At 37.0% G+C, this 24,497-nt stretch overlaps 1 protein-coding gene across 15 annotated transcripts in view; it reads right to left on the reverse strand.

Annotated features, from left to right (window-relative positions):
• Window positions 1–3,656: 3,656 nt before the first annotated feature.
• The window catches only part of TRIP12 (thyroid hormone receptor interactor 12), a 175,345-nt gene continuing 154,504 nt past the window's right edge, over window positions 3,657–24,497 (reverse strand). For 11 of the 15 annotated variants that reach the window (XM_037849859.1, XM_037849858.1, XM_037849871.1 and 8 more), the window contains 9 exons: window positions 24,389–24,487; window positions 16,584–16,698; window positions 16,118–16,272; window positions 15,154–15,318; window positions 11,991–12,155; window positions 10,356–10,469; window positions 8,595–8,689; window positions 8,035–8,138; window positions 7,162–7,358 (listed from right to left, as the gene is read on the reverse strand). In XM_037849859.1, the coding sequence (XP_037705787.1) occupies window positions 7,162–7,358; window positions 8,035–8,138; window positions 8,595–8,689; window positions 10,356–10,469; window positions 11,991–12,155; window positions 15,154–15,318; window positions 16,118–16,272; window positions 16,584–16,698; window positions 24,389–24,487 (1,209 nt within the window). Of the gene's footprint in view, window positions 7,359–8,034; window positions 8,139–8,594; window positions 8,690–10,355; window positions 10,470–11,990; window positions 12,156–15,153; window positions 15,319–16,117; window positions 16,273–16,583; window positions 16,699–24,388; window positions 24,488–24,497 lie in introns of all 15 variants that reach the window. The other 4 variants (XM_037849872.1, XM_037849868.1, XM_037849866.1 and 1 more) reach the window with 1 other exon arrangement.

Genomic DNA, 24,497 nt, shown 5'->3' on the forward strand with positions numbered 1-24,497 from the left:
TCTCCTTCTCTGGATTCAAAAAATCCATATAATTTAGCACTTAAAAGTATACATAGTTGTTTTGGTTCTATCTCACTTTCTACCTGGACCCTCAACTCCTTGACGTCAGAGACCACAGATTACACAAACAACCTGGCTGACAAAGCAGAAATAACATAACTGTCCAGAAATAATCCTTCATTCTTTCAGTGACTATTTGAGTGCCTTCACATGCCAGGTGTTATGTTGCAAGGAGAGGAAAGCAGATGGAACATGGAAGGACCGAACACATCACACAAAAATGTCAGTAGTATGCTCACTGGACCATAAGATCCTAATAAAAATCTCCATGTAAAGCTAAAAACAATGGTGAAAACAACCAACCAACCAACCAACCAACCAACCACCCTATGCTTCTTTCTTAATTCATTCACCTTGTGATGAATGTCAAATTGATTAGTGATTGAAGAGATTCCCCACCTCTGCCTGCTCTCATGGGTGGGAGAGGGTCATTGAAAGGTGGTACATTGGGGAGGAAGAGCACAAAAGTCGTAACTTTCTCCTTCTGGGTGTCAAAGCCCTGTTTCAGGCTTTGGGAGGAATTGGATTTCATATTCTCTCAATCCATCTGGAATGATATATATCAGAAGAACGATGGTAGCAAACAAATCTATTACAGTGCTACATTGTCCATGGAGGAAAGAAAACTTAATTTGCCTAGTCTATTATTCTATAATGGCTCGAGATCAACTTATTTTAAGTTGTTCTAGGCTGGCTTGAATAGTCAGTTAACATCCTCATTAGAACTACTGAACTTTCCTCAATGAATTTAGTGAGGGCTTTTTAATTTTTTAATTGGAAAAAGGGACCACTGTAATGACATTTTTCTGAATATAAAGTTTTCTTATCTTGTAAATGAGAAAAAATGCTCTTTCCAACACTGAAGTTTTCACTTCTATTCATCATGGATGTGGTAGAAGAAAATGTCCTGATGAAACGAAGCAGTGCTAGGTCCTGTGGGGGGAGGGGGAGCAGAACTTGGGGTTTTTCTGATTGAAGCAGTAACTTTTACCCTCCTCTTTTTTATCCTTGTCCTGTGCTTGCTCGTTAAGTTCTGCAAAGTTTTGATTTGTTACTAATCACAATTATTCGCTGAATACAAGTTTTGGAACTCTTGCCCAAAGCCACAGCATCAGGTCTCTGTTACTCAAGTAGGGATAATGTCTTTTTGGGGATATCTGGAAGTATTTAGTGGTGTTTGGGGTTTATCACGGTGACTGGATGGTGCTATTGGCCTTCATACTCAGGAACCATCGCCCTTGATCATGAATTGTGCTGCCCAGAAAGCCTACGATGTTTCCACGGAGAAGAACTGGAAGAGGTTTCAAGGCATCACACACAGAAGTGTGCGAACGTGAAGATTACAACATGGCCCTAGAGATCACTGAACCGGCTTGAAAAATGAGAATAAGGTCTGGTGAGATTGGGAGGGCACAGCCCTAGCTAGTGAGAGGAGAGCCAGGGCTAAGTCAGCCCATCCAGGGCTCTTGCTGCTCCACCAGATGCTATCTCCACGAAGCCCCCTACACAGCTATGTGCAAGATACCACCTGACAGGAGGGTTCTCCTAGATTCCAAGAGCTGTATGTTCTGTTCTGCTGCATCATGCCAGGACTCGCTTGGGAGTAGAAGAGAACTGACAGGATGAAATGGGTCTTAGCAGGGGCCCAAATTAGCTCATTTTACTGAAGGAAGACTAAGCTGAACACACTGGGCTTCCTTGCATTACTTTAAGCTTTAGGTGCGATCATTCCGACTACAATGCTTCTTTACGGCAATTGCCTTTGGAGCACGAAAGTCAGTGTGGAGCCTGTGCCTGGCGATCTCAGCCTGTGTTTTCTGCCCTGATAATTCCTTAGCACAATTTTCTTGATAAAAACGTCAATTCTCAAGTGTCCCTAATGGATATTTGCAAGTATCTTGGCTACATAGAGGATATTACAATCTTCATCTGAACCTGTACTGCCAGTGAGAATGCAACCATCCGTCATGTGTGCCTGCACCTTGAAGCCACACGGGGCATTTGAGGTAAAAACATCTTAGTTGTCTATCCAGTTTGTCTTTAGTCCCAGGGCAAATTCTTGGAAACCAAATATTCATTTGGGGGTTTGGAGCCTGCGCCCTGGCGGCTCCTTGCAGAAAAGCAGGACAAGCATCTTTTCAGGGCACCAGCACTGCTCCTCTTTCAAGTCCTCTTCCCATGAAGTGGGAGGCTACGAACAGAACACCGATTTCATCCCCTTGTTCTTTTAAAAATAGCAAAAAACAAACAAACCAAACCAAACCAAAAACTGCAGATAACCATGAGGTTTCCAACCTGGCTGAGAACACAAGGAAGGAATGGTATAAGGGTTCAATAAACACACGAGTTACGAGGACTGCAGTGAGATGACTGTACCCATCCCTCCAAAAAATAAAAAATAAAAAAAAGCATTGCGGCTTTACATGCATTGGCCTTGAGAACTCCTGCAGGAGCACTGTACCTTCTGTGGAAGAGTGGCCCAACAACTGCCATTAAGATTTAAAACTGCATCCGCACAATCCATTAACAAGCCAAAGTCAACTCACATAATCACATCAATCAAAAGTGGGATGCTTCCCAAGCCCCAAACACAGAAACGGTCAGAGACAGCAATGAGCTGTTGGTAGGCTTGTATTCAGAAGCACCTTTCAGCTGTGATTTAGTCATATTACAGACCAAGAGATTTACCAAAGGAAGTGGGTTTTTAAGGCAGTTATAACAAGACAATATTATGTGTTTGTGTACACATATTTCATTCACTTGTTCTTTTAAAAGCAGCAAAAAACAAACAAAAACAACCTAAATTCAGTCATCACTCTTTCTTAAAAAAAAAATCATCTCTTCTGCTTTCCTTAGTTCTTCTTTCTGTTTCAGTGAAATAGACTCATCTGGACACTTGTGAAGAGCAGAACAGAGTCACGGGAGGTAAGCATGTGACTTCGGGAGAGGCTACTTGGTCTCCACACATTTCCAAGTATCTTCCAATCCCAAATCTTATCACTTCACCACAGCACAGGAGTATCTTACAAAACAAGTGCAAATTTCTCTCCACCAGTGAACAAGTCAATAGTATCATCTCTAAATATTTTTGTCTCCATCATCTCCGCTATCTGCCTCCAAAAAAAGATCATGGAGTTACTTACCAGAATAGGAAGCTCACCAAAAGCCACCGAGACAAGCACATGCCAGTTTTCAGAAGAACCCTCTAGTTGTGCATAATTTAATAAAACTGACCATGTAGGATAATGCTGTTTATTAAAAATATATTCAGGGAGAAAGAAGTCAGTGCATTTATGCAATTTTACATACACATCTGTAGTTTGAGGTTTCATTATTCCAACAGTTCATATAAATCACTGTTTCAGATAAGAGGAAAAAATGCTTTACACAGGAGATCAGCAATTGGTTATAGGTTTGGTAATATGAGTAGGCTTGTAAAAATAAAATGACCTCTTCCATTATTAAAGAATGCCTCCTTTGTGCAGAGCAAGTCTTATAGAGTTAAGAACTGTTTCTTGCATAAGAATTGTTAACTCAAAGTTCTTGGAAAACAGCCAATCCTGTTTTCTACAAATACAAATGCTATATTTTGCCTGGATTTTTTTTTTTTTTTTTTTTTTTTTTTGAGGTAACAAAGGATGTATTTTCAGTGATTTGTCACTAGGTTTTCCTTTACCATGTATGCCAACTACTGCAACGTCATATCTAAGACTCATACAAAAGCATTTCTCAGAGAATTATAAACACAGAGTACGACATTTCCAAACAATGATCTCATTACAGCAAGGAAAACAAAGTGGGGCAGAAAAACAAAGCCTAAAATAAATGAAGGCTTGATCATCTTTGCTAACGGAGCAATGGTGAGTGAACAGTAACATCCAGAACCACCCCCCTCCCCCCCCTCCCCGCAAAAGATGTGGTTTTAGAATGCACTTTTGTCTTTTCTCCCAGCAAGTCTCCTTTGTTAATCACATTTTTTTCTTAGAGTATCAGCGACATTCCCATTTCCTGAGCTCATATACACTGACAGGGAACAGGAAATAGAGCCTCAATACTTGATGGACCAGAGGGAAGACAACATTCAATTTGCTGGCAATAATCCTTATTGTGGAAAATCAAGAGTTGGATCTAATTCCTTGGATGCAGAAGCTGGTCCTTTGTCCCTAGGCCTTAAGCCCTTTTTTTGCTTAGGAGGATGCCCTGGGGAAGTAACTCCAAAAAAGGAAGTAAGTGGTCACTTTCAATCAACTGCATGTGACCAAGTCAACTGCTCACTGTAAGTACCTAACTCAAGAGAATAGCCAACTGCAAGAAAGAGGGACTTTAGGAGACCATCTTTTTCATGGATCGCTACCAATAAGGAACCTGAGATGGAGCACAGGTCAAGAGAAATGTGTATTCCTTACAATAATAGCTGCATGAAAGGTTTCTGCTACACTGGGAAAAGACATCTAACACTAACACTCTCTCTGTCTATTCCCAATTTTACTACCCAGGATTCATTTTTGGGGGTGGCTTTTTATTTTGTTTGTTTCAATGATGGCTTAAGTAAAGAAATATGGATTTCATTTGACTAATTCTTCCTTCTTAAAGTGAAATAGTTAATAACTTCTCATATACAAAGCTGATCAAATTGGTGTTGGTCTAAATGACAACTCAAACTCAGTGTTAGTTGGCTGTGACTACGACATAATCTGATTCCATCTCAGCAAAAATTAAAGGACAACAAGATCTCAGTCATTACCTAGCTGTCACTACCTAATTTTTAAAGCATACTTAGAAATTAGTGCTTGCTGATAGGATTACTAAGCAAATAAATTTAAGGCATAACTGGAATAACAGCAAATGAAGTATAAACTTGTTCCCAAAGATGCAACATTAAGGCCTCTGCCAAGAGAGATTGCTTAAAAATGGGAAGAGAGCATCTTCCTGTCCAAATTAACGAAGAATGCCACTTTTTAAGGAAGGGGGTGAGACAATTACTAAAGACTGAAAGTTCTTAAACAGGTAACTACCAACTTATGCAAGCTCCAGAATTTCATTCAAACCCATCACATGAACTCATTAGATGCTGAAATCCATGAGGTCAAATCTGCCAGGTCACAACATGGACAAAATATCAAATATAGATATTTTAATATGAAACATTACTTTGTTTATACACATCTAAATTTAAAAAATGGAACCCTTTAAAGAATGAGGAACAAAATGTTATTTTCACACAAAAATCTTGGTGTTTAGCTTGTAAAAAGATACATATATCAGAACAGTTTTAAACAAATTGGTTCCTTCAATACTAATTTTGCTTGATTCAACTGCTCAGATCCTAAGCTGTCAATGTTAAAACTGCAGAAATGCAACTCCTTTCTTCGCTGCTCAATTGTCTGAGCCTCTCTCTACAAACATACTTCCTCACAAGCTCCTGTTACAGCTCTCTCATACTTAATGGGATTTACTGCCCAAGTTAATTGAAAGGAGGGCATATTTCCATATAAGGCCATTTCAGTGTAAAATGACAAGGTAATTTAAATAAAACAAGCCGCTAAGGTTTTTGGGGTGGTAGGAAGGGGAACAAAAGGAGTTTTACATCAATTAAATAAGGTTTCTAAACAGTCAATAAAACAAAGAAATTGATTTCTCAAAGTTCAATAAAAAAGCATTTAGCTCATCTCTCATTTGCAAAGAGATGCATTATTGAAAATTCGTTTAAATTTATGCAATAGGCTTAATTTTGAACCAAAGGAAGGAAGAAATCTCCTCCTGCTCTCTCTCCACATTTTATTTTCTTCAAGTTGCCATTTAAAGTTCTTGTTAGAACAGCGAAATCAGCCATAACCTGAGTCATGGAGATTTGACGATTACTTGCATTGGAATACAGCCATCAGCCATACAATGAAAAGTTATGCATAAGCACAGAACAAAAAGGTGAAGCAAACTTTTATTTATTTTCAGGTAAAAACATGAACCTGATGGATTATTGCAGATTTGAGAAATCAGTACATAGAACAACTGGACAGAGCATTGCTTACAGGTGCTTTTATCTGTGTGGAGACAAAGGCTGAACTGTTTGCCCCAAATTAGCATTGGGAGGAGGAGAAGGGGAGAGTTGAATAAAGAAAGAAAACTATGAACAAAAAACGTAAACAAGGGAGAATTTTTGTTTTACTCCAACAGGGAATGAAAAACTTCTAATTTCGTTTAAAACTTTACATCAATTCAAAATGCTCTGGCCATAGAATAATAAATACTGGACAGCCCAAGCTGCAGACTTTTTAACCTACGCAAAAGAAATGCGCTTTCCTTGCCTCCATTCCAGAGGCTGTTGTGGCCGGAATCACCGTCAACAGTCCTAGTGTGTCACTTGGTAAAAGGCCAGTAATATCCTACAACTACATTAAAACTAAGCTCTAAGAAAAGTCTAGCTAGTTACAAAGGCTGAATTATATTGATAATATATTTCAATTCAATGAATTTTAAATTATATCTTAATTTGAGAGAGAGCATGGGACAACAAAAACCCATGGCTAACGAAAATGTAACAACCGTGAGTGTTGGATACAAAAAGAATTGTGTGAATTGCACAGACAATACATGAAGGAGGCAGAGAAAATCAGAGGGAAGTGAAAAGTACACAGAGCTAGTCTACTAAACTATATTTGTCAAATACACGTGAGCTTTAATTTCTGTACTCATGTACAAGAGTTGTCTTTGGAGGAAACAAAACTGCAGACTTGGCTAGATGGATACACACAGCCCAGAATTAAACTGCACAGCGACATTTATTGTTCCAGCCTGGAAAAACATCCCTTTTTTAAATTTCACACAGCAAAGCAAGTTAAAAACTTCACTCATCAAATAAATGATAATTTAAACAAGAACTTGCTAAAGAAACCTCATCACAACAACTTTTTAGGGCCTGATCACTTTAAGTCCATGGGGCCATTAATGAATATCAACCAAGTGTCTCTTTTATAATCTGCAAGCCGTTTTTCCTACAAGAAGGCGTAACATGTTTCCTTGACTCAGGTGATAACATTTAAAAAAGAAATCATGATTTTTTTTCTTTTGCTGTAACAGGCAGACATTGCATTTTTGTTGTGATCAGGAAAGATGGAACGACTGCTGCCCTTCTCTTGCGGCTATCAACAGTTTTTCACGCATTATCTCAATGCTTGAATAGTCCGGCAACTTAAGATAGTTCACACAAGTCATTACAGAGGGCAGGAAGTCATCTGGGTTTTCTGTTGATTCAAATGTCTTCCGCACAATTGTCAAAGGTGGATTCAAACTCCGGAAGCCTGATTAAGAGGAAAGGAAGACAGATCAAGGAACTTAGTAATTTTATAGGATGTACACCAGCTAGTTCATGCAGAAAAACATTTCTTTCACCTACAAGAAGGATCTGCCTGGAATCACCAGTATACCCTTTTTTATTCTACTACTATCAGAAAGGATTAACGTGCTTTATTATACAGTATCATCACATGCATAAGTTAGTCTTCTTTCTTGCCTGGCAATTAAATCTACACATTCAATATACATTTATTTAATGTGTACCCAGTCTGGTATCTGCTTTATTATTATAAAAAGTTATTGTGTAACACGAGGCAGACGGTTCTTTATGCCTTCTGACTTTGAAAACAGAGTACCAACTTAATTCATATTATGACTCATTTCTGAATAGTTTTATTTCATCTAAGTCAACTGTTTATAATGTTCAAACACCTTAGAATTTTATATTAAAAAGCAATATTGTGTATTAGTAATCCCATTTCAGTGTGTTTAAAACTATCCCTATGAATTTTCCTGACAGTGTAGTTTCTTAATATACTGCAAAACAAATTGAAAACTTAGAAACATTATGAAATTGAAATAACAAGCACTTCAAGTCAAATAAAGAGTATTCTGTGAATGGTACTGAAGTTTCACACACACACAGATGGAATGAAGACCAAGAATCAACATTGTACCCACCTCCAACAGGCAATCTTGGGCTACCAGTCACAAACTGGAGAAATAACCTTTGCTGTTCATTATCAAAACTACTGAGAATCTCAAACAAGAACTTCACAGCCCGACTGCAATAATAAATAAATAAATACACCAAAATTATTTCATCCTTTTAAAATACAGTTTTTAATCTCACCACATCACTGATTTGTAAACTCTCAGATATAGCTGTAACCGCTCAGATACAGATGATCAATTCTAAAATATGGTTACATGAATGTGTATTACAATGCACTCTGAAAATCAAAAGACTTCAAATTGAAGGCTGGATCTGGGACTGCACAGATCTTATTTTTTTTTTTTTTTTACTATAAGTACTAATGGGATTAAACATGTATTTCCCACCCTTACCCTGCCCCCATTTTTTCCCAGAAATATGAGTAAGCCTCCTCTAACGGGCAGGCAAATTTTAAGATGAACCCCTCTGCCCCCAATTTCTTTTTGTTGTTTAAAATACAACATATATGCACAGAGCTCCAATTTCTTGCCTAGTAATTGAAAAACTGGCAGATCCCAGTTATTACCTGTCATGAGTATAACCGTGATCAGGCCTGCAGCATTCCATCAATGTCTTTGCATCCCAAGTGTCTGCTTTACTGCCACACAGGAGCTGATCCAGCTGTGTGTTGAAATAAGAGTAAAGAATTACTTAAGAAATATTTGCAGAACTGAACTACAATGCAAACAGGCATGCTGTTTCCTATTATAACAACAGAACAGTCTACAGGGCCAAATCGGTGTACTGCTTTCAGTGCTCAAAACAGATTCCATTTCCTTTGCAGTGCACAACGTTAAATACCCTACCCAACAGCAGGGACCAGTTCTAGAGAAGACTTTAAATCTCACATAAACACAGCTGAGACAGATTCTTGATTTAAATTTTCTTAACTCTTCTCATTACTTTAGAGGCTTAACACAAGGGTACAATAACAGAAGCCAGCAGAAGAAAGCTGAAGTGAGGCAGAGCAAATGGGTAGATTTTACACATTATAGAGAGAGGCACATCTAAGCCACAGAGTTGATTGTGTGGGGGATACCATTTTTTAATACACATAATTATTCTGATACCATTATAGAATAAGTATCAAAAAGCAAGAAGTGCTTTTGTTTCCTCTGAAAATCTAACATTAGCTTCAAACATTTTCTCTCTGGTTAACTGCTTCCTCTGTGGAATAACTACATACTTTGAAAAAATCCAATTCAAGTCAAATGACTTGAATCTACTACTTGTATCTACTGTGTGCCACTCAGGTACTTTATATAACCTGTTTAATTTTCATCACCCTATGAAATTGGGATCATCCTAATTTTACAGATGACATAATCAGATCAGAGTGGTATAAACATGTGGTTAAGGACATACAGCTTAATGATTGGGGGGGGGAGCGGATTTAATTCCAGGTGCCAATGCCTTGCTGTCTTCAATTCAATAAACACTTGATGAATATCCAAAGTGCTAGGTACACCTCATGCTTAAATAAGTAGAAAATCAAAGTGGACATAAAAATAAAATGTGATCAAAACACCAAGTTATCCAGATTTCCAGATTCAGTCAGTAATGACTGAGTACTCCTAAGCTAGTGTTTAAAAACAAAACAAAACAAAACAAAAAAACAAATAAGATTTCTAGATTTAGGAAACCTAAGTAACTTATAGGCCCCTTCTAGGACAACCAGTGATTACTTTTGAGATTCTTGTTGCATTTCAAATATAGATAGCTGGAAAAAACTGTACACATAAACCCATTTTTTTTTCCATTCTCAGAATTGGATCTGTTCTGTGTTCGGCAACTAGATAATTTGCAAAACTTCCTTTACCTTGACCATGAAACAATGTCTCATCTAAACCAGGAAATTCAGTCAAAAAAAAAAAAAAGAGTACAATCTCCTTAGTGTCACTCTTATAACTTCAGAGTTGGAAAAAGGGGGGAGAATGGAGCTGTGGCTCTCCTTGCTAGCCACAGGAAGTACAGGGACATGTAGGGTATGAACCACCCCCCAAACCCCATTCTTCAGGGAAGAGCATCAAGGGTCTCAGGTGACCAACTGCTCTGCTTGTGCTAGCATTCCTACCCCACCCCAAATGGAAGCACAACACCTGTGGAATATTCTCCCATACTCAGGATATGGCCCCATCCTTCCCAATGATTTACTCCTTGCTCCCAAACCCCCTCTCTCTGGTTTTTCAACAATGGGGCCCATGACTTATAGCACCCAGATACTCCACAAAGGCAATAACAGGTACAGAAGTAGAAATGTCCATTTCTTTTACACACTACTACTCACTTCCTCTGGGTAGAAGTACTGAAGATGACTGAGTGGGAAGACTGATTCAAATCCATCTCTGAAAGAATCAAATTGCCTGGAAACACCTTCATTAAGTGCCCAGAATATAACCAGCTGCAAAAAAGAAAGGTCTTTTAAAAACTGTTGACAGGATTTCAAATCTCTTTACTATTTAACACCTGGCAAAGTATAGTGACGCACTCTGCTGGATCACTTAAAAAAAAAAAAAGCTGTTGAGTCTTCAAAATATCTTCTAAGAAACTGTTTAAGTAAAAGGTCATTTAGATCAACTTCTAATTTGAGGTCTGGCTAATAAGAAATGCAAAATGCCTTGTGCTTTCATATTTAGCGTGCTTAAAAAAATATTTACATAAAATCCCTATGGGAGAGTCACATTATATTAGCCAGATGAGAAGTAGATGACAATTTCCAAAAGAGGATAAAATGTTATGGAGAATTCAATGTTTCAAGGATTCACAATCAGCAAGGATTTTTTTTATTTTTAATGCACAATTTATAGTTTTAAATCCATTAAGCCCTTAGAATCCACCCTCCTCCTCCCACTGCTTCTGCAGTGTGTGCCCTACTTAGAAAAGGGCAAAGTCTAAAAGAAAGCAACTCCTCTGGTCCAGCATTATCTAGTTATCAAGGGCTCTGGCTAATCCACTGGGTAGAGAAAAGAACAATATATTCAGATACGTTTGGATGATAGAAACATACAAAAATGTTATTTCAAAGTACTTTAAGAGAAACTTTAATCTAGAGATTAACTCATATTTGCTAATAAAAAGAGTAGGCCTCACGAAGTTAGTGAAAGTAGCAGGCAATGTGAATTATGTATGAATCACAGAAATGACAGGTAACGGGGAATCTCAGATACTATTTAGTCTATCCCCCTCCCCTCCACCTTCTTTCTTTTAAACTGATTAAGAAATCAAAGCTTAAGTTTTTCAGGGGACCTATCTAAAAAGTCCCATGGTAACTTAGTGGAAAAAGTCAGGTCTAGGCAGATACTCTGACTTGAATGCAATGGTCAGGAATAAATCAAAACAAACTTGCTGACAATGCTAAATAAAGATCTATATTGGTTGTAATTTAAAACATGGTTTATATTTAACATTGAAGTGCTTTTCCTCAATTTAGCAAATATAGTCAAGGACCATGAATTAGTAACTTGAAAGGCCTCATCAAACAAATTATTGTGTGTATCTGCATGCACACTGAAGGTGATTCTCAAGTTAGCTGGCTTGAAGGAAAGACAGAAATGCAGCTTAGTGAGAACACAAGTGATGGCCCCTTTTTTGGATATTTTTTTCCGATTTTTTTTTTTTAAACTAAGAAAATGTGGTTTTATTAGATAGCTTTCAGACTTGAGGGAAGCTCATTCAAGGCTATGAGGACTCATGAAATATCTCAAGAGCAAACAGAAAGTAAGACCTAAATAAGTGACCTCATGCAGTGGTCTCTCAATGGTATTAAAGGTCTAAAATCCCATTCCATATAGCTGGAAGCTAAGCAACCTCGCCTATGCGTAACTGGATGAGGTCCTTTCCCTTTCCCTCAAAGCAGACAGACAAGCAAAGTCCTCCAAAACCACAACAGGCCTTCTCCACAAAAGACCCCATGAGTACGTACTCTGAGATATTCCTCTAAATTGTGGATAGTGACTGGTATATCCTTTCCTCCTTTCTTCAGTTCGATGTTGGGAAACCCTGGCAGAGTGAAATCCAATCCTAGATCTTCGACAGAGCAGCCATTCATAGTTAGGGTCTCTAATGCATATTGTAGACTCTCTTTGGTCTAAAGAAAGAGAGAAAAAAGAGGGAGGTCAAGGTCAGTAATTGACTCATATGTTTCTATTAGTTATCTAAAATTAAAACATAGCCTAATAAATGTTATGGGTTCCTTTAACTCTTAGCCTATTTCTTTTTTTCATCATGATATACACATGCACAAGGCAGTGAGATCACAAAGGAAGTATCTTAAAATACCTCAGAATGTAACTACTTTCATATGGGAAAACAAAACAAGATGGTATCAGTGTTGTTCCATAATGAGATGCTGCTACTCGATTTGAACAAGCTCAAAACAGACTGCAAACAACATCCCCTAACAGTCTGCATAATGGTTAATTTTAAGAGTGTGGGCTCCCAGGCCAGACAAAGCTTTTATAAATTCTACGCTAATCTTGATGAACCTGATACATATATATATACAGCAAATATTAATAAATATAGAACCTTTTAAATACAAAAAAAATGCACTCTCTAGTAATCATTATCTTTTCTACCTCTGGCAACACTAAGTCTAAAGAATACCCTGGAGATGCTTATTAAGTTCAACCAATTCAGGCCTCTGAAGCATAACAAATTTGCATTCATATAATAACACTGTGATGAAAAAGTTTCCAACAAAGCCCTAAGAAAAGTCAAGCCATACACTTGGGAAAAAAAAAAAAAAAGTCTGCATTATTCACTTTTTAAAATGCCTAAGATTATAAAAAGCCTATACAAAACATACTTTCAATTAATGATTAGAAACCAATGTGCAAAAATGCAGATTCTATCTGAAAATGAAGGTGTCCAGTACAGGAGAAAGAAGGCACAAGGCTTTCCAAATTGGAGATGCCTAGGTGTTTGATATTAAAAAACTAAGTTCCTACAGCATTCAAGATGTAGAAAATTAGTCATTTAAATTAGGAAAGGTTAGGAAGTTCTGATTAATAAATTAATCATCTTTTAATGAGAAATTGAAAACCTGTTAAGAATTCCAGGTAATTCCAAATGCAAAGGAGGAGGCAGCATTAAGACTAAGATAAAATATATTAGTTGAACATTATGTCCCCTTTTACTTCTCTGCAGAAACCCATGCTTAAGCCTTGCTCCATTGCAGATGCACCAGTTGATGACACCCAAAGGGAAACTTTTCATTTCAAATCTGAAATGTTCCTCAGTGAAAAGACACACACACACACACAAAAAACAAAAAAAAAAACAAACCCCTATTTTAATGTTCCCCCACTGTAAAGTTCTCAAACTGTCTCTCCACCTTCTGTCACAGGTCGAAGTGATCATTTCTATATTAATGGAAAAATCTCTTCTTGCACAGCTAATGAAAAAATATATTTTTTTAAAGATTTCTATTACAAAAGCTCTCATTAGAAAGAAATGTAGACTATATAACATAACCTTCAAACGTCTAAAAGAAATTGTTACTTTCTCTGAACCTTACATATTAAATCAAAAGCTGTTTTAGCACATTTTCCATGTATCTTTCAAGAATTTAAACTGTCAAGGAAAATGTGAACCATATTTAACTTGGTCCATCTATATCTTTACATAAATAATGGGACTGGGGTTCAAAGTACACAATACCCCCAGCTGAAACTTTAAAGGAATTTGGTTAGTATCATAAACCAATTTCTAGAGTGTAGATTCTGTGCTATGCATTTTTAATGTTGACAAGGTGAAGAATAATAAAGGATAGAAGGACAAATCTCAGAGGAAGCTACCAAACACCATTCTGCAGCTGAGGTGAGAGGCTGCAGAGCTTGCTTGGCTAAGAGTGTGTGGGCAGTCCATGTTTGAATCCCAGATTCCTCCCCATCTAGACATGTGACCTTTACCAGGATTCTCAATCTACCTGCCATGGTTTCCTCATCTGTAAAATAGGGATAACAACAATATCTTATATCTCACAGGGTTGTTTTGAGGATTAAATGAATTAATATATATTAATATATGTAATTACAGGTACTTAGAACAATGTACTTACACTTTCTTTTCCTTCCTTTTTTTTGGGAGGGGGGACATTATTAGATGGATCCTAAATAAGACTGCAATAGTTAAACATTTACACATAAAGTTGGTAAACATAAACTTGACTGCTTCCAAAATTCCTAAGGAAGAGAGATCTTGTATAGAAAAAGATGGTTAACTGACTGGGCCTCATCAAATACTGATTTCTCTTAATGAATAAACTTTTTTCCCCCAAAAAACATCAATTAATATGAGATCAAATTGTTTCCATTACAGAGAAATCACTTATCCTCTAATAAAAAGGCATTCTAAACCCCCATCTCTCTACCAGCTCTTCTCCAGCTCATTAAGAGACCAGAGACTTGCCCTAAATAGACTTTCCTCAGCTCACTATTACTGCTTTATATAATTTTCAAAATGGGAATTGATTTAGCATTGGTCCATTAGTCACTTTTTTTTTTTTTTTACTACAACATAGTTTTCTTCTAGTAGCAGATACAGAACTACTATCAATCTCAGACTGAGCCAAATGATATTATATCTGTTGTTAATATATGCATAAAAAACCTGCATCAATGATATAAAGCTCACAGATTACCCATGAGATCTAGGGGAGATACTGCAACACATTTAACAAAAAATAGCAGACACCCACCACAACCTTTAAAAACGTCTTCCTGAGATCTCTCTAGAAACAAACTAACTGTTCCTAAATTAAGTCACCTTTCTTGAAAATAAATCTGTCCTGAGAATAGTTTTATTGATTCAAATGCTTACTAAAGGAATTCAGTATGATATAGCATCTGCCCAGATACACAATACCCACCTAAAATTTTAAAAAGAAAAGCCCTATGGTTTATTCAGATGTGTATTTTATTCGCTAGCCAAGCTATATGATCCACTGTGAATCATATGCCTCAGTTATTACAAATAAAAAAACACTTCTAAAAAGAAACTAATATAAAATAATAACTGGGTCAAATACAAACCATTTAACAAAGACATAATCTTTCTAAAATATCCTCATCTTCTAAGCCTACCTGGGATTTATCTTGTTCAAGTCTTTTCTTCTGTCTCACAATGTCTTCTAAGTGATATACTGATCTGGCTACAACTGGGTCAATATCAAACAAATCGTGTGATGTCAGCGAAGTTTCTTGTCGTAGCATCCATTTATAAAATGGTAAGCCAAGGGGAAGGTCCACCTGAAAGGAAAATGTGCAAAATAGTTTAACAACTACAATAAGTTTCTAGAATTGTCTCAAGTCTATAAAAGACACTTCAAGAGTTCATTTAAAAGGTTAAGAAACCCCTGGGGATGGAGGGGATAGTAAGCAATGTATTCAAGAATTATTTCTATTACATGAACTTGACTATTCTCATTTAAGCCCAATTTGGTGCCCTGATATTGTGAGAAATGTAGAATACTGAAGAATCCTATTTAAACACTGACACTAAAAAAGAAAATTTTTAGACATATTTTCTACATAATACATATTACATGAGGGCCTCTGAAACACTCAGGTATTTATAAGAATCTTAGTCTACTATTTTAGGGCAAGTAAACTCAAATTCCTCTGTAGCCTGTATTACTGCATCTTCTGAAGCCAGAGAAGTGGAAAAGAACAAACTAATTATATTTAAAATAAAGTAAATGGAACTTCTAAAATCATTGATAAACAGCCCATTCTCCAGTTACATATCATTAAAACTCCCCTTAATGTCATCTGATTCTCTGAAACCTTGCTGTTCCACTTAAGCAAGGAGTGACCTAGACTAGCAGGCATCATCAGGGAGCTGGTTTGAAAATGTGGAATCTCAGGCCCCACTCCAGAACTACTCAATCAGAATTGACATATTCAACAAAATCCCCAAGTAATTCATATGCATATTCGAATCTGAGAAGCACTGCTCTAAAATTTAGCAGTAAGTGCAGTGGATTAAGGTACTTTCACAGAACACTGTACACAAAAACTGGAGAAAAGTATACTCTTTTAATCTTACCAATCTGAAATCCATAATAGCCTTGGCCATTAATTTTCCCAAGAAGCGAAATTTCATTTTAACCTTTGCAATGTGAGCGGGCTTAGCTGTCCTACCAAAGGGAAGCGCAAACAGGCCCTGGAGGTTTTGGATATACTTGGTCCCTTCTTGGCTTCCTGTAAAAGAAGCAATTTGCCAAACTTGAGATATTTCCAAAAGCAAAACCAAACCTGATAACTAAGAACATTTAAGAAATTCAATATTCTCAACCAGACAGCAGATCACTGAACGAAATCCTTGAGAGCAAGAAGGGCCTCACTTATTTGATAAATGAGAGAACAGGGGCGAAAGGAAGTTAAGTGAATGACTGCAGGTCAGAAAGCCTGGTTTCTCTATTAGGAAATTACATATGCTTGATAAACGATAAAAGTGCACGGCCTGATAAGAATAGCACAAATCAATTGACTAACTCACAAATTAATATTACCTTTTGGATTACTAAGAGTTACTTCTTCACCTCTCCAGAGACCCAAGTCAGCCCTCTGCAGTTCCTGAGATACAAGTGCATAAAATTCCAGTGTAGGCCCGAGACCTGTGCCAACCTACAAAAAATAGAAGAACAAAAGTAGAATGATTTCAAATTTTAGAATTTGTGGTACTCTTCTACCTGCCATCCTCATGGCAGGATGGATACTAACAGCAGCATCAGGATATATTATAAATCGTTTTCCAAACTTCCCTCATTAAATTTATTCCTTCAGTATGGTCAAGGCCAAGAATTAGCAACCCTTTAATATTTCCTACTTCCTATGGCCCCAACATTTTAATTGTATGGTTTAAGTTTGTATACTGATAAAAGTACTGTTGTCACTACATATCCTTCCTTTAGGGAACAATACGGCATTGTCTGTGTGTATATATCTCTTTCTCCTGTTTCTCTTTGGTGAAACCAGCTCAAATGACACTTCCCTTATCTGCTCCAAATAGTCTGCCTTTTTTTTTCAGGACCATATTTCACCTACTTAAGTACTTATCACATTACTTTGCCACAATTTCATTATATGTTTGCATATCTCACCCGATAACAATGTTTTGGTTACCTTTGTATTACCTGGAGTGCCTGGTATATAATAGTCATTCATGTTTGTTGAATAAAACACAAATAAGGGAAGGTCTGAACCCATGCCAGTACTCACAGGGATATCATACAGTCTGTCAGTTTCTCAACCTCTGATGGTACCTCAGAAGCCCCTAGGAGCTTTATGAACATATAAATGCAAGGTGGCCCCGGGTCCTGCAGTTCTGAGCTAGTACGGCTGGTTTAGGGCCTCGACACTGGTATTTTTAACAAGCTAAAAAGTGACTTTGCAGTAAAGATTGAAAACCAATCTTTCATGTGACACATGGTCCTGGGGCAGAGCTTGAAGCATCGTTATTCCTTGTTATATCAAGGACCTTCCAGCTCAGTACATAATGAAGATATGCAGCTTATGACAAGTTCGTATCATAGCTCACCACAGAGGTCCTGTCAAGAAGGCTGTATTTCACTTACAGATTATTTGTAAACAAAAGGAGCCCTTTCACCATTATTGAAGTTACTTTTAACAATTATCCCCACACTGTCTTAAAAGATTAGCTGTAGTCCACCACATAACTCTTGAATTAATGGATCAGCTTGGACCTGGCAAGGCTTTCCTATCTACCTCCTGTCCCTGACCTAATATTGCATATATCTGTAAATGGCATCACCATTCAACATATGGTGAATGTTCCAGTAGGGTGAATGCACTGACCAAGAACTACAGAGCCATCCTTGACTCTTCTCTTTCTTACCCCCACCATCCCACACGTAAGTAAACATTATAAGCCCTGCCTTCAAAATATATTCTAAACCAATTACCAGCTTTACTAAGCCATGGTCTTCTCTTATCATCTGGTTTATTCTGGAGCCTCCTAACTGGTATTTCCACTAACTCATCTCTCTCACAGGTTCATCTCATTCCTCTGCACCCGCCAGAGGCTTCCCATCTCACTCAAATCAAACTCTCAAGTTCTTACTATGGCCTCCCCAAGTCCTATGTGGTACAATCACTGCCCCACCCCACCCAGAACCTCTCACCTTGCCTCCTACTACTCTACCCTTGCTCGCTGTGTTCTAGCCATACTCATCCTCCGACAGGCCAGGAATGTGGCTTCACTGTTCTGCTAGATACTCTTTCCCCAGATACCAATGACTCATCTCTGCTCAAATGTCACCTGAGAACACCTTATTCACCCCCCTACCCCGCCCCCGCCATCATGCTCTATCCTCTTACTTGGCTTTATTTTTCTTCATTGTTCCCCACACGGCCTAACATACATGTGTGCATGAGTATGTGTTTATCAGCTTCCTCAAACTATAAGATAAGCTCCGTAATGGTAAGGACTTTGTATATTTTGTTCTCCACTGAATCCCAGGCACTGGAGGAGAGGGGGGAGGGAAGAAAAGAGAAAAGCAAAGAGAGAAAAAGAGAAACCTGCAGTAACACCTGTTAACCACCAGATGGTGTTTCAAAACCAGTTAATTCTTTCTTTAGCAAACAATTGTCTCAGGCTAAGTAGAAATCACTAAGATTAGATCAGTCTAGTTCCTTTATCCAATGCTGTTATTTCTAAAAGTAAAACAGACTTAAATATTACATTGCATTGGTATAACTGTCATCACTTACATCACAGTGAATGTCTGGGTGGGGGTGGAAGGACCGAGTCATATCAGTTCTGGCAATGCCACCCCTACCTCTGGCAACACAACAGCTCTCCTGTACAAAAATATCAACCTCATCTTTTCAGGGTTCTTCGTTCTACCCACCCAACTTCACTAAAAGAGGAGGTACTTGGGCTTTGCTTCATTTCTGTTATTGAAAGAAGGAAAAGCATAAAGCTCTAAAAACAAAACCAAAAGCACAGAGAAACAAAAAAGGGTGACAATTTTTAACTAAAATGGAATCTTTCTTTCAAAAGCTAACATTTGTTTTTTACTAGCACTTACTATGTGACAGGCAATGTTCTCAGTGCTTCACATATGTTAGCTCATTTAATCATTCCAATAACATGATGAGGTAGTTATATTCATTGGGCATTGTTGAGACAAGAATGTTGGGAAGTTGAAGTAACTTGCTGAACTACCCAGCTAATGAGCAGTGAGGCCAGGCTCCAGAGTTCAAGCTCCTAACTGTTCACCATCCCAAAGGAGATCAGGTCCTTTGCAGTCCCATTCTTTGGGTGCTTTGTGAGCTCAGAGACGGGTTTAATTTTTCCCTGACTTACCAATAATCATCCCTAATCAAGACAGAGCTAATCTTGATCTGGTACTTTGTTATCAGAATACTTCTATAGTTAGTTAGAATGCTTCCTAATGATCACCAGCTGACTTGTCACAACTTAAAGCCAGAACTTGGGGAAAGGGAAGAGGCTCCCTCCACCTAACATGAAGCTGGCTACTGGAATCTTTTGGTTTTTTGCTTTTTTTTTTTTTTTAATTAACTCTTTTTAAAAAATCAACTATTAACTATATCAAAAAAAAATAAAAAAAAATACAATAAAAAAACATTTCAAACAAACCATAATCAGGGAGTAAGAAAAAGACAAAACTAACCTAAAATTACTTTACTTCCAACATGTTCCTACTCTACCCCAAGAAAATAACCTAAAATAGCAACATTTCTGTGAACTTGTTCCTACCATACCCACCAGAAATTAACAAACCATAGTCATTCCTGGGCATTCCCAGAAAGTTAAATTTACCCACGACAGGAATCTTTTAAGAGTCAAGAGGTAAGGTCCATTGATTAAGAACATTAACCTTTGATTTCTGCATAGGCAAGTTCAAACCTGGGCCTTAGAATGTCAGTGCAACACCATTCTGAGCTGGTTTACGTTTCATGTAAAAGTTCATTTGGACAGAACCATGAAGGTTGAGAGAGAGATTCCTTGAAAGGGAAAAATACGTTGGAATAAAAGACTAGAAAGCATGTTTGAAGAAAGGAAGCAGACCAAGTTGGCTACAGCAAAGGTCTTGCGTTTTATGAATTAGAAATGGGGACAAAAACATGTAAGAACTGTATTCTTTGAACAATAGGCACAACCAAGTTGGATTAAAAAAAACAGGGGGGTGGGGATGCAGCTATTACCCCATCCAGTAGACTCTTGTCTATTTCCCACCTCTCCCAACATGTCATGTCCAGAGCAGTTACTCCTTTTGCCAGTTACCACCAGACCACCTCTCCTGTCGGAAGGTGGTCCCTTAGTTCTCCCCCTGGCTTGATTCTCCACAACCCCTCCCCGAGCAGCGCACTCTGTCTGAATGCACATTCACTTGGTACCTCTGCCATTCGCTTGCCACACCCTTTTCTACCTCTGTCCTGTGCCTTCCTAACTGTTATAATCCTTTGGGTGCAGGAACTTTGCCATAACCTGTATCCCTAGCATGCAGCATGCTTCTAAACACAACTATTTAAAATCTTAATTTCAATGACTGAATATTTTTAACTTTTTGAAAGTCTTAATGAGGAAAAATCCTTAAGAAAATGAATAAAAAAATTAATGCCATGATTAAAATTACTTGGGTATCAACAGATAATATTATAAATTAAACTGCTAAATCTATATAGAACTTACCATGAGCCAGGTACTGTTCTAACCCTTCAACAAATATGAAATCAGTCACAACTTTGAGCTTATACTATTATTACCCACATTTTATGGATAAAGAAAATAAGGAGCAGAGCAATTAGCTATTGTAAATCAATAATCAGCGTAACAAAAGGTTTGGAAATTTTAAGCCCCTAAGAAGGTCTGTGGGGTCCAGAAATTTAAGTTTTGCTTTAAAGGGGGGTAGATGGATACCCCCAACAGACTTAACAATGCAGGGGGAAAGTATACAGAAAATCAATACTTGAGTCTTTTGGTTTACTGTCTCCTGGCTGTTCAAAGTGTCTCAAAAGGGGAAAAAAAAAAAAAAAGACAAAAAGTTTAGCAAGGAAGAATAAAACTCACAGATGACACGATTGTCTACAACATGGATCAGAACCAACTATAGCTCTGGCCTGTTTTGTATGACCTGCAAGTTAAGAATGGTTTTTACATTCTTAAAAGGTTGAAAAAAGGCTTGAATAGTATTTCATGATGTATAAAAATTAGGTGAAATTCAAAGTTCAGTAAGCATAAACTCAGTTTTATTGGAACACGGCCATGCTCACTTTCATGTGACAAAGGCAGAGTGAGTCGTCGTGGCAGGGTGCATATGGCTGATGAAGCTGAAAATATTTACTATCTGGTCTAGCTCTTTACAGGAAAGTTTCCCAAGCCCTAGGCCTACAATAATCCTAAACAATGTATAAGAATGTTACCAACACACTAATAATTAAGCTCATCATGATCACAGAAAACAAAGTCAGTATACCCAAATCAACTATATTTCTATAAACCAGAAAGAAACCAATGGAAATTGTTATGAAAAAATACCATTTTCAACACCACCAAAAAACCTGAAACATTTGAAGATTAGTTTAACAAAATATGAGTAAGAAAGACTGGTAGCTTTAAACTATGAGACATTACGGGAGAAATTAAAGAAAAGCTAGTTAGTGGAGGGCTAGACCGTGTTCATGGATGGGAAGACTCCATACTGCAAGCATGCTGATTCTCCTGAACTCCTAGAATCAACTCAATCCCAATAAAAATTCTAGCTGACTTTTTATAGACACTGACAAGCTGATTTTAAATTTTATATGGAAATAAAAGAATTGAGAATAGTAAAATAATTTTGAAAAACAACCAAGCTGGAAGGACTCACACTACATAATTTCAAAACCTACTACATAAAGCAACAGTAATGAAAAGAGTACAGATTAATGGAACAGAACAGAAAATCCAGAAAGACTCCAAAACATTCAAAGTCAATTGATTTTCAACAATGGCGACAAGTAATTCAATTGGGGGTGGGGTGGGGTAAGTGCGATTTGTTATTTTTTAAGCAAATAGTGCTACAACAACTGAATATCCTATATTAAGAAAAAAAAGGAACCACAATCCCTCTTTCCCAACACATATAAAAAATAACTGGAAATGGATCATAGAATTAAATATAGGAGAACTACAAAGCTTCCAGAAAAACATACAGGAAAAAATCTTTGAGACCTTGGGTTAGGGCACAAAAGCACAAAAAAGAAAAGAAAAAACTGATAAACAGGATTTCATCAGAATTTAAAACTTTTGCTCTTCTAAAGACATTTTGTAAAAAACCAAAAAATAAGCCATAAAGAAAATATTTGTGAAAACACTTAAATAAAGGACTTATAACCAATGATAAAATAAAAACCCAATGAAAAAATGGCTAAAATTCTTGAACAGATACTTTTTCAAAGATATATAAATGACCAACAAGCAATGAAAAGAATCATTATCTTTAGTCAACAGTCATCATAAAACTTAATTTAAAGCAAAATAAAACCAGAATAAGATAATATATATTTCACAATAAAAAAAAAGATGATTAAAAAAAAGATGACATAAACAACCCAGCTAAAAAATTGGCAAAGGACTTGAATAGACATTTTCTCAAAGATAACACAAACAGCCACAAGCACATGACAGACTGCTCAACATCATCAGCCATTAGGGAAACCATAAGGAGATACCAATTCACATCTACGAGGATATCTATTATAAAACACACACACACACAGAAAATAGCAAGTTGTTCTTCATACTATGCTAAGAGAGGTAAGCCAGACACAAGAGGGCAAATATTGTACGGTTCTGCTGAAGTATCTAGAATAAGCAAATTCAAAGGTATAGAAAGTAGATTGGGGGTTATTAGCGAGTGGGGGAAGGAGGATTTAGTGTTTAATGGGTACAGAGTTTCTGTTTTGGGTGATGAAAAAGCTTTGGTAATGGATGGTATTGCTGGTAGCAGCGTTAACAAATGCCACTGAATTGTACCATTTTAAAGGAATATTTCAATAATCCTTCATCAATTGTTACAGAGGTAACTACTGTTAAAAAAAAAAGTACAATTACAAAAAGTGCCATCATCATTTGTAACAATGCTCCACATCAAAGAAAGGTGTTGTTGGTGGGGTGGTGTGTGGGAATCCAGTATTTTATGCCTGATTGTTCTTTAAACACACAACTTCTCTAATTAAAAAAAAAAAAAAGAAAAAAATGGCAAATTTTATGTTATATATGTTACTACAATTTTTTAAAAAAACACAATTAAGATACCATTATAAACCTACTAGAATGGCTAAATTTAAAGACCAAAAATATCAAGTATTGGCAAGCACGCAAACAAACCAGAACTCACATACATCATACCAGTTAGATGGCAAAATAAGACAGCCACACTGGAAAAGTTTGACATTTTGTATAAAGTTAAATATATCTTACCAAATGACTTAATTCAATCCTGAAGTATTTGCTCAAGAGAAATGAAAACATATGTCTACATAAAGACTTTTATACAAATATTCATCGCAGCTTTGTTCATAATAGCCAGAAACTGGAAACAAATCAAATTAATGTCCATCGAATGGTGATTGGATGAACACTGTATGGTACATCCATAAAAAGGAATGCAACTCAGTAATAAAAGGCAACAAAAAAGAAACGTGCAACAACATGTATGAATCTCAAAAAGGATTATGCTAAGTAAAAGAAGAGAGATACAAATGGCTCCATATTGTACGATTCCATTCGTTATAACACTGTCAAAAGGGCAAAACTATAGCAAGGGAATACAGTTCAGTGGTTGGCCATGGAGAGGGGGTGGGGGGAGGAGACTAACTGCAAAGGAGTCAGAGGGAACTTTCTTAAGTGATGGGACTGTTCTTCACCTTGATTGTGACAATTGTTACAGACTAGACATCTGTTAACTCCTATAATTGTACACTTAAAAAGTGAGCATTTTATACATGTAAACTGTGCCTCAATAAACCTGATTTTGTTTTTTAAAAGAGCAGTTCAAATATTTTTATAATTCATTTGATGTTGACAACATTCTTTCATTTTATCAACTTAAAATTTACACATACATCTGCCCTCACGTCAGGAAAAAAAATGTCTTTTGTTAAACATTGTACCTTTGAATAACAGGAGTCTTAGAATAAATCATTCAAGAGAAAACAGAGCAAGTCTTAGTTTTAGATAAATTTCGCAGCTATCTTTTCGAATTTCATAGGACCCAGAAACTCAAATGTTATTTTATCAAAAGCAAAATCAGGCTGAAAAACATCAACAGACTCATTAGCTCACCTCGTTTTCATACTGGATTTCTAACATTGCCCGTGAGCTGCCGAGGTCCTGCATCACTGACTCTGCTTGTTTCAGCAGCTCCTCTCTGTTCACAGTACGCTACAAAGAA

This window comes from Choloepus didactylus, chromosome 9, assembly GCF_015220235.1.
Source record: "Choloepus didactylus isolate mChoDid1 chromosome 9, mChoDid1.pri, whole genome shotgun sequence".
In the NCBI taxonomy this organism is placed as follows: Eukaryota; Metazoa; Chordata; class Mammalia; order Pilosa; family Megalonychidae; genus Choloepus; species Choloepus didactylus.